The following is a 10,775-nucleotide window of genomic DNA, read 5'->3' on the forward strand; positions in this document are numbered from 1 at the left end:
ACACATTGATATATGAAGTATGATTTATGATAGATGCAAGTGTGAGTAGAAAATATAGAAGAAAGCATTGACAGCGAGGACATCCTGAGTCTTAGGGAAACACACACCATTAACTTGTTTTCTCATCCATTAAGTTATCTCTACATTTATGTACTTTCGTGTCCCTGGAGATTTCCTGTGAGAGACCAATTTATTCTCTTTTTTGTTAGGCTCCACTAACCAAGGACAACTCCAGAACCATGTATCATCATAAAGGGCCTCAGACTTGCCTTGCTCAAACCAGGCGGATGCCTCTTCTCTTCATTAATCCCATCAGCCATGAAACTTCATTTGTTTCTCTCCACTCTAATCCTCTTTTTGACCCTCTTACCGCCAGGTAAGTTGGTGGCTAAATGCGGGAGTCTATAGTTTAGAAAGCTATTGGGCAGGTTAGACAAGATCTTGGACTCAGTCTTGTGAGTTCAGTATGTAATATCATCAGGTTCACTGGGGTTATAATAGATAGAGATAGGAAAAGAATGTTCCAGTGTCATTAACCAGACTGCTAAATGAAGTCACAATCTGCTTTATCATTACTACGTATCTTGGTGTGCCTTGGTAAGGCATGGAAATTTGTTTGTAGACAATTGCATCTGAGAGCATTGCAGCAGCTTATTGTATTGTATTCTATTATATTCACTCACAGAATCCCATTAACAGGAGCTCATGCTAAGCAAGTGTCACAAGGAAAGTGCTTTATGACAAGAGATAAACATTAAAAGGGGATTATTTGAAACAAGTAAAAAGTTAAAGAATAGTTGTTTGGCAACAGGGAGTTATCGCTGGAGAGAACTTATTCTTTGTATGATATTGGTCAAAGTATGAACAAACAACGTAACACTTTACAAAAGAAATCATGATTTTCTGTGGTTGTATATGAAAAATGACTTGCAAATTGAACCTGAGAACTAGAGAGGAGAGAGAATGGGACTTTAGATCAGAGAAGCAATAATAAGTAAAGTCGCCAAAAATGTGATGAACTCAGTATAATATAGGCTCATTACACAGTAATGGATAGCATATAATATGGATATGAAAAATAATGACTAAAATTTAATAGCCTAAGAATGTTACTTGAGACTTCAGAAAAATCTGCAATAATAACCTAAAAGAAGGGCAAAAGAAGGAATTGATAAATACAAAATGTAAAGTAAAGAAACAAATGAGAAAGAAAACAAATATAGTGAAAATCAATAAAGTAAAAAGTTACTTTTTAAAAGATCACTTTATCATGATCTGGTGACACTGACCAGAAAACGATGCTTAGAATCCTTTGGAAAGAATAGGTTGACATTCCAGCAGAAGTTCCAGAGATTTAAAGAAAATTAAAAAATATATACATTAAAATTTCTGCACTATCTTTATCCCATCCTGTCTTGTGTACTTAGGAACTTGCTGCTGCAGTTCACTGTTAATCATTTTTATTTCTACTGGATTATTACCATCATAATACAATGCACTGTTGTTTCTCTGATCTTAAGAACAAAATCATTTTCTTTCTTTTCCTCTGATGCCCACTGTCACCCCCTTCTTTTGCTCCATTATGTAGCAGAATGCCTTACAATAACTCTCCAATTCCTTTCCTTTCATTCTTGAAGAAATCTATTCATTCATTCTACCATTGAAACTGCTTTTGTCAAAGTCACCAATAATCCCCGTGTTGCTGGATCCAGTGGTCATTTCCCCTGCAACCTTACCTCACCAGTTATCGTCATTGAACACAAATGGTCACTCGGTTTGTCACAATATACTTTCCTCGCTCGGCTTCATATGGCATTTTCTTAACTGTCAGTAATTCTCCCTGACGATAAGCTCCTCCCCTCCCTGTATTTCTTCCTCTTCTGTATAGGGCATAGTTCCCACTTCTCTCTCTCTCTCTGCATCTACTCCTTCGGGTTTGCAGCCAGATCTGTCCCTTCAAATTCGCCTCTTGGACCTCTCCTCTGAACTCCAGATCGAAGGGATTGTTCGATGGCACAACTGGTATCTCTACTTGGGCTTTTAATTTCAAAAGTAATATATCTGAAACTGAACTCGTGATGTTTCCTCACAGACCTGTATGCACACTTTCCCTCATCACAGAGTGTCATGGCTAGTGTTGTGGAGTTCTCTTAGTGTTCCTGTGCCCTGTACCCTGTACCCCGTACTCTCAGCTTCCTCCCCTGCCTCTCAAGGGGTCCTTTAAGGGGCTCCTGCCCCTTGCGCAGCCTCAGGTAGCAGCTGGCCCATACTCAGTGTCTGAAGAGCCTCTGTCAGCTGCCCTGCGCTGTGACCTCAGTAGGCCCCTGTGCTTGGGTGCCTCTGACTGAAGGAAGTGGAGATTCTCTCAGCCCCGCTGAATCTTCCCCGGTGGCAAAGGCCTGGTAACCACAGTGACATCCCCGTGTCTCTCTAGTTTGCCCTCAGATGGCAGCAGCCCCTGCATGCTGTCTGCCAAGGGGGGTCCCATGTAGCTCTCTGACTCTGCACCCAGTCTTTCCTGTGAATATTCAGTAGAAAGTCATGAAGGAGAGTGTGGATCTAAGCGGGTCTGAGACTCTGGTGATGTTGAACTATCACAGAGGCCCACACGTGGCCTTTAAACATTGAGGTCAGCAGTTTCCTTTTCATCACCATCAAAGGCAGCTTCCTCTCTCTGATTCTACTCATGGCCACAGGAGAATATCAGTGGATCTCCTTCCTTTTAGGTGGGTCCTATCATTCTTGATTTAGTTAATTAGAATCCTTCTAAAAGAAACTATATCTATAGATTATTTATATAGATATATCTCTATATCTATAGATTATTCAACTTGTTCTCTTGTCAGAACAGGTGAGCTTTCTTTAGTAACTTTCTGTATTTCTGTATTGCTACTGTATAGCAGTAGCAATTCACTTGTGTACTTTTGAGAAACCCATATGAGGCAGGTATTGTCATTACCATAAGTTTAATGACATCTGATTTCAACTTGATCTAAGCTCATCTTTTGCATTAAATTCTTCTTCCTTCTATACAGACTTTAGACCCTTCTATGTTATAGATCTCCTGGTAGTAAACCATTGCAGTTGGTATCTGTTAAATTCTTAATATTATCTTTAGACATTAAAGGCAGCATTACTGGGCACTCCATTCAGTGTTGCTGTTTCTCAGCACTTGATGACACTAATCCATTCCTATTTTTAAAGATTTAGTTATTTACTTGAAAGGAGAGAGGGAGAGAGAGAGAGACCGAAAAACCTCTTATGGGCTGAATCACTCCTCCAAATGCATGTAAAAGCCAGTGCTGAGAATGGCTGAAGCCAGCAGCCAGGAATTGCATCCAGGTTTCCCATGGGCTGTCAGGGGCCCAAGTACTAGAGTCATCATTTATTACCTGCCAGGTGCATTTGTGTGTAGCTGGATCTGAAATGGAGGTGGGAGTAGATCCCAGACACTCCGATGATGGGATATGGGCATCACAATAGACAACTGAACCCTCTGTGCCACAATATCCACTTCTAGTCTACTCATTTTGGAATTTCATTTTTGTTGACACTGCCAACTTAATTATTATTTCTTTATAAATTGTCTTTTTAAAATAGTCTTATTATCTGGTATTTATTTTTAATGTTTACAGTTTAACTAATGTTCATTAGTTAAATACAAAATAATAGAAATAATGTTAGAACTTTGGTCTCAGTGTTACCTTCCAGATAATTATTTAAACGTGTCTTTTCATTCACTGATGCTACTATCACCTGGTCTAATTTTCATTATACACTAAATTTTCTATTAAAATTTATTTTTGTTTATATCCTTTAGACCTGCCTATAAATTCTATCATATAGATTTTTTTCTTTTGGTCTTCATTATAGCATTGTGATAGAAGCTTTTGTTTCTTTAAACAAATGATATTCAGTTATTTCTCCACATTGACAATCTCAATCCCTCTTGGCCTTGAGGCTTAAATATGTTGTTTATTGCATTGACTTTACTCAGTCTCTTACCTACCTGAAAGCTTGATAGTGAACTCATCCTTATCTTTAACCTGCCACCATCCTAAGGTAGAAAATGAGAATGCTACTATCCAAGACATCTCTGACAGTAGCAGAATATAAATTGTTATCAAGGGCACATCGATATTTTGCAGGATACATCATTTGTTAGGCAACAACAGAAGTTTGAGCAAATTTTTTTTTTTTATTTTTTATTTTTTTTGACAGGCAGAGTGGACAGAGAGAGAGAGAGACAGAGAGAAAGGTCTTCCTTTTGCCGTTGGTTCACCCTCCAATGGCCGCCGCGGCTGGCGCGCTGCGGCCGGCGCACCGCGCTGATCCGATGGCAGGAGCCAGGAGCCAGGTGCTTTTCCTGGTCTCCCATGGGGTGCAGGGCCCAAGCACCTGGGCCATCCTCCACTGCACTCCCTGGCCACAGCAGAGGGCTGGCCTGGAAGAGGGGCAACCGGGACAGAATCCGGTGCCCCGACCGGGACTAGAACCCGGTGTGCCGGCGCCGCTAGGCGGAGGATTAGCCTATTGAGCCGCGGCGCCGGCCAGTTTGAGCAAATTTAAAAAGACAGATTATGAGTTGACTTTTCCAACCATGATGGTATAAAATTAGAAATAAAAAAACAAGAGGAATTATTCAGAAATATGTGGAAATTAATATGCTACTGAGAAATTAAAAGGTTGGTTAAAATATCTTGAAATAAACAAAGATAGAAATGCATAAATGCAGCATACTAATACTTACACGATGTATTAAAAGTAATTCTACATGGAACATTCAGAGCAACAAAGGCCTATATCAAATAGAAGAAGAAAGATCCCAAATTAAACCTATTGTTACAATTCAGTTAGGAAAAGAAGGACAAAGTACATCCATAATTTGTAGAAGAAAGAAATAACAAAGAACAAAAGAGAAATGAAAGAGACTAGAAAAACAATACAAAAAATCAACCAAAGTTGATTTTTATGAGAAGACACAATGGGAAAAACTTTAAGTAGTCTAATCAAGTTAAAAAGAGAAAAACAAACAAGAAATAAGACATTACTATGGTACTATAGAAATAAAGAAGACAATAAGAGACAATTAGCAATAATATGCCAACAAATGGGAAATCTAGAAGAAATGGATGAATTCCTAGAGGCATAAAAATTACCAAGATTAAATCAGGAGGGAAAAAATATATTAAAAGACCTAAAATCAATAAGGAAATTGAATAATAAAAAATATTGCATTAATGAAACACATAGCACTTCACAGCTTCCCTATTGAATTCTACTGAACATTTAAAGAAGAAACAATAATCAACCATTTTTTGAAAGATTTATTTATTTATTTGAAAGGCAGAGTTACAGAGAGGCAGAGAGAGAGAAAGAGAGAGAGAGAGAGGTCTGGTACACTCCTCAAATGGCCTCAAAGGCTAGAGCTGAGCTGATCCAAAGCCCAGAGACTGGAGCTTCTTCCGGGTCTCCCACGTGGGTGCAGGGGCCCAAGAACTTGGGCCATTTTCTACTGTTTTCCCAGGCCATAGCAGAGAGCTGGATTGGAAGTGCAACATCTGGGACTTGAACCGGCACCCATATGGGATGCAGGCACTGCAGGCAGCGGCTTTACCAGTTACACCACAGCCCCAGCTCCCAATAATCATCCTTTTAAAGTTCTCCAAAAAAATGGATATCAAAGCCAGAGAAGGACACTACAATAAAAGAAAATATAGTCTAATATCCCTGGTAAACAATGACAGAAGACCTCAACAGAATGCTAGTAAACCAGATTCAATAGCACATTGAATGGACCATTCACTGTGTTCTAGTGGGATTTACCCAGAGATGGTTCAACACATTCAAATCAATAAATGTGATATACTGTAATTACAGAATGATGGGAAAAAAGGCACGTGACAATCTCAGTAGATACCTAAATAGCATTGACAAAATTTAAGAGTCTATCATGAAAAAAAACTAAATAAATGAGGCATATAGGAATATTAATGCAGTGAAGATTATATCTGTCAAGTTAATATCATACTAAATGGTGAAAAGGTGAAATCTTTACATACATGATCAGGAGAAAGACCAAAATATTCAGTTACCGCTTCTATTTAACTTAATTGTATATGTCTTGAACAGAACAATCAACAAGATAAAGAAAAAAAAAAAAGCCATCCAAAACAAAAAAAAAATTATCTCTATTTGAAGGTTGCATAATATTATACATATAAAACCCAAACCCCAAAAATGATTTGAACTTAAAAATAATTAAGTGGAACTGCAAGATACAAAATTAACATACAAAAATAAGTAGCTTTTTCTGATACTAATTGATCTATTTTTAAAACAGCCCCAGAGAATAATCTTATTTACGCTAGGTACAAAAAATACTCAGGTCAGGGCTGGTGCTGTGGCTTAGCAGGTAAAGCTGCAGTGCTTGCCTGCAGTGCTTGCCTGCAGTGCGGGCATCCCATATGTGCACCAGTTCAAGAATCAGCTGCTCCACTTCTGATCCAGCTCTCTGCTATAGCCTGGGAAGGCAGTTGACATTGGCCCAAGTCCTTGGGCCCCTGCACCCACATGGGAAGACCCGGAGGAAGCTCCTGGCTCCTGGCTTTGGATCGGAGCAGTTCTGGCTGTTGTAGCCAATTGGGGAGTGAACCAGCAGATGGAAAACCTCTCTTTCTTTGCCTTTCCTTCTCTCTGTGTGTAATTCTGACTTTCAAATAAATAAATAAATCTTTGGAAAAAAGTACACAGGAATGAATTTAGTTCACTGAAAAATATAAAATATCAATGAAAGAAATTGAAGAAGATACAAATAAATAGAAAAACACATTATCTTAAAAAGTCAAACACACACACAAAATGAGCTATAAATCGATGCAATCCCTATAAAAATCTCAATAACATTTTTCACAGAATTAGAAAAAAAAATTCCTAAAGTTCATATGTAGCCACAAAAGAGCCCTAATATACAAAGCAATCTTGAGGAAAAAGAACACAACAAGAGGAATTATGCTGCCTCTTTTCATAATCTACTACAAAGCTGTTGTAATCAGAACAGCATGGTACTGACATAAAAGCACACACAGCAAGTAATGAAACAGAATGAGAACTTACAAATGGATCTGTGCATATATGGTCAATTTATTTTCAACAAAGATGCCAAGAACACATAATGGGGAAGAACAAACCATTTCTTCAATAAATGATTTTGAGAAAATAGAATGTCCACATGAAGAAAAATGAATCTGGACTCCTTCTGTCTACACAAAAATGAAAGCAAAATGGGTTATGGGCTTCAGTGTAAGATCTGACTCTGTGAAACGTCTAGCAAAAAGTATAGGAGAAAAACTCCATTTCATTGGCCTGGGCAGTAATTTTTTTTTTATTATGACTCCAAAATCACAAACAACCAAAGCAAGAAAAGACTGATGAGATTCCATCAAGTGAAAATGCTTTTGAATAGGAAAATGAAACAATCAACAAAGTGAAGAAGCAGCCTACAGATTAGGTGAAAATGTTAAGGAACCATTCATCTGCTAAGAAATTAATACCAAAAATGTACAAGTGACCTGGACTGAGTTTCTGGCTTCTGGCTTTGACTACAGGCTATGGCGGGTATTTGAGGAGTGAACCAGTGAGTGGGAACACACACATCCCCACAGTATTTTTGCATCTCAAAAAAAATTTTTTTTTAAAAATTAAGGTTCTGTGCTTTAGGAAAAATATAAATACCTAAAATCAAGGGGGGATATGAGGTTTGTCTACCCCTATGTTGTGTGGTCTTCATATTTATATATTTGCTTTACTTTTGTCTCTTCTAGTAATCACCCTGCTTTTGATGTGCTTTTATTTCAAATAAAAGTAAAATAATTTCTTGAGTGGTTTATTAAAAAAATGAGAAACTCACACAACTTACTAGTAAGAAAACAACCTAATTTAAAATGGCCAAAGGATCTCAACAGGCATTTCCTAAAAGAAGACATACAAATGGCCAAAAGGTGTGTGAACAAATTCAATGTCACTAGATAATCATAAGGGAAATTCAAATTAAAGTGACAATGAAATCTTTCTCACACCTGTTAGAATGATCATTATCAAATAGACAAAGATAATAAATGTTGGCAAGGAGAAATGGGAACGCTAAAATAGTGTCTGTGGGAATATAAATTAGTGTCAACCTTAAGAAAAACAGCTTAAAATATCCTTGAAAAGTTTAATGTTTCTGCAAAAATTCTTATAACTCAGAAATCCCACTTCTGAGTATATATTCAAAGGAGATGATATTAGGATGTCAAAGATCTATGAATACTCAGCACTCTCACGTTCACTGCAGCATGGTTCAAAATAGCCAAGGTATGGAAGCAACCAACATATTCATCAATGGATGAATGGACAGGGAAAATATGGTATATAAAATACTATACCACCCTTAAAAAGAAGAAAATTCTGTCATTAGCAGCAACATGGATGAAATTATAATAAATGAAATCCAAGCAAAAGTAATTAAAGTATTGCATATTTGAAAATTATGAGAATATATTTTAAGTGTCACCATTACTAAAAAAAGAAAAATATGTGAAAAATTCACATATGTTAGCTTGATTTAGTCATTCCACAAAATATAACTACGTTGAAAACATGATGAACACCATAAATGTATAAAAATTGTTTCCTTGTCAATTAAATAAACAACTTTTGAAAAATAATTTTTAGCTTAGGGCCGACAGCACCACAACCAAATAACTGCATGATGTTTTTTAAGGAAGCCATCACTTTATCTCTATCTAAATGGAGAGGGAAAAAGAAGGAGATGAAAAAAGTCAAACAGTAAACATTCTAAAAGAATAATTAGCCATATGATCACTAAGGGGGCTGAATCAGGGTAATTGCCACATTAGATTATGAATATGCAAGATTACCATCATCTACATGCTATACATTACCTTGATCCTGTGTTTTACCCTACCTCATTAAAAAAAAAGTATTCCTTTTCCAGTATGCTCTATCAGCCCAGCTCTCTTATCTGTTCTTCAAATAAACTAAGCAAGGGAACCTGCTCTTGCTATTCTATACAACTAAAGTGCTTTCACTGAAACGTTTGCTTATCTTTTTCATTCTCACCATTTAGATATTAATCCAAAGACTACTTTCTCATAACATTTTTCCATCCATGTTATCAATGCCAGGCCTTATCTGGCCTCTTATTGTATTATTTTGTTCTAAGCACTTTACACATTCTGACTTCTCAGTCTATTTTTGTATTATCAAATTTCTACACTGGCCTGCGCAGCGGCTCACTAGGCTAATCCTCCACCTGCACTGCTGGCATCCGGCTTCTAGTCCCAGTTGGGGTGCGGTTCTGTCCCAGTTGCTCCTCTTCCAGTCTCACTCTCTGCTGTGGCCCGGGAGGGCAATGGAGGATGGACCAAGTGCTTGGACCCTGCACCCACATGGGAGACCAGGAGGAAGCACCTGGCTCCTGGCTTCAGATCGGCACAGCATGCTGGCTGCGGTGACCATTTTGGGGGTGAACCAACGGAAGGAAGACCTTTCTCTCTGTCTCTCTCTCTCTCTCACTGTCTAACTCTGCCTGTCAAAAAACAATTTCTACACTAAGTTTCTCTTGAAAAAACATTGCTGCCATTTTTCATTGTTCTAACCAAAGTACAAAGAAAACCGTCTGATGTAGACACTTGTTGCGAATCCATATAAAGAATGAAGAATGTACTGTATTTAGGACACATCATTTGCCCATACCTTTGCTGTTTCAGTTTGATACTCGCCAAAGTTCTTTGTGATGCCTAAATTAGACTTGCCAAGACTTTATAAGAAAATTAAGGAAGAGTTTGTTAGTGCTTGAGCAGTTGGGTAAAGAAGAAAGAGAATGAACATGGGGTCAGAGTGATGGAGCAGCTGGACAGCTCCTTTGTCCAGCTTCTTTTTGCCACATAGAAATGCCCATACCAGAATTATTCCAGTCTCCTGCTTAAAAGTGTTAAAGGTTTACATTTCATTCATGGGTCGACATCTCGCTGACTCTTTTCTGCAGTGAGAAGCGGTTTGGGTGCTGCTGAGAGCCATTGTCTCAATCTGTCGGGCACGTGCAGGAGAGACATCTGCAAAGTAACAGAAGATGAAATTGGTGGCTGCCGGAGAAGATGGAAGTGCTGTAGACTGTGGTGGATTCTCTTGCCGATTCCAACGCCAGTCATCTTTTCAGATTATCAAGAACCCATTAAGCCTCGGTTGAAATAAAACTCAGAAAAGCACCCATGGGAAAGTCCTTAGCAACTAACATTAGGTCACACATATTCAACTCTGCAGCTTTGTAATCAACTTATCTTTTCCACTGTCAATACAAATAAATGAATATTGATTTCCAATCAGCCCAGATGCCATTTCTTGGTGATTCATTTGAAAATCCAAATGATATCTTTCAAATAAGAAATACTACTTATTTCCAATTATGGTCTTTTTTTTCTTTGTTGAACTCTACTTAGTGGAGAATTAAGCCCTTGACTATAATGTAAATTAAAAGTATGTTATCTCAAAAATAAAAATAAATATTTTCCAAATTTTCACAGAAACATCAAAAGATTAATAAAAAAAGTTGTACAGGGATTTTGCAGATGCAAATAAGTTAAAGATGCTGGGAGCAATATAACCCTCCCTAACTGTTGACTATTCTATAGAATGACTCACAGATCCAGGGAAAGTACATTACTTTTAATTTCAGTTTTATTATTAAGCCCACTTCAATCTTCCAAATTTTA

At 37.7% G+C, this 10,775-nt stretch overlaps 1 protein-coding gene across 1 annotated transcript; it reads left to right on the forward strand.

Moving 5' to 3' along the window:
- Positions 1 to 228: 228 nt before the first annotated feature.
- LOC127490361 (beta-defensin 109-like) lies at positions 229 to 10,514 on the forward strand. Its single transcript, XM_051843213.2, has 2 exons — positions 229 to 376; positions 10,052 to 10,514. Exons 1-2 carry the CDS (start codon positions 319 to 321, stop codon positions 10,255 to 10,257), a joined length of 264 nt encoding a protein of 87 aa, XP_051699173.1. The 5' UTR covers positions 229 to 318; the 3' UTR covers positions 10,258 to 10,514.
- The last annotated feature ends 261 nt before the right edge of the window (positions 10,515 to 10,775 follow it).

This window comes from Oryctolagus cuniculus, chromosome 2 (assembly GCF_964237555.1).
Source record: "Oryctolagus cuniculus chromosome 2, mOryCun1.1, whole genome shotgun sequence".
In the NCBI taxonomy this organism is placed as follows: domain Eukaryota; kingdom Metazoa; phylum Chordata; class Mammalia; order Lagomorpha; family Leporidae; genus Oryctolagus; species Oryctolagus cuniculus.

Excerpts from the sequence above, each read along its gene's own strand:
- LOC127490361 (XM_051843213.2), top strand. The coding sequence starts at position 319 with ATGAAACTTCATTTGTTTCTCTCCACTCTAATCCTCTTTTTGACCCTC. Across the intron at positions 377-10,051 it reads TTTGACCCTCTTACCGCCAG|TGAGAAGCGGTTTGGGTGCT; the intron begins GTAAGTTGGTGG and ends TCTTTTCTGCAG.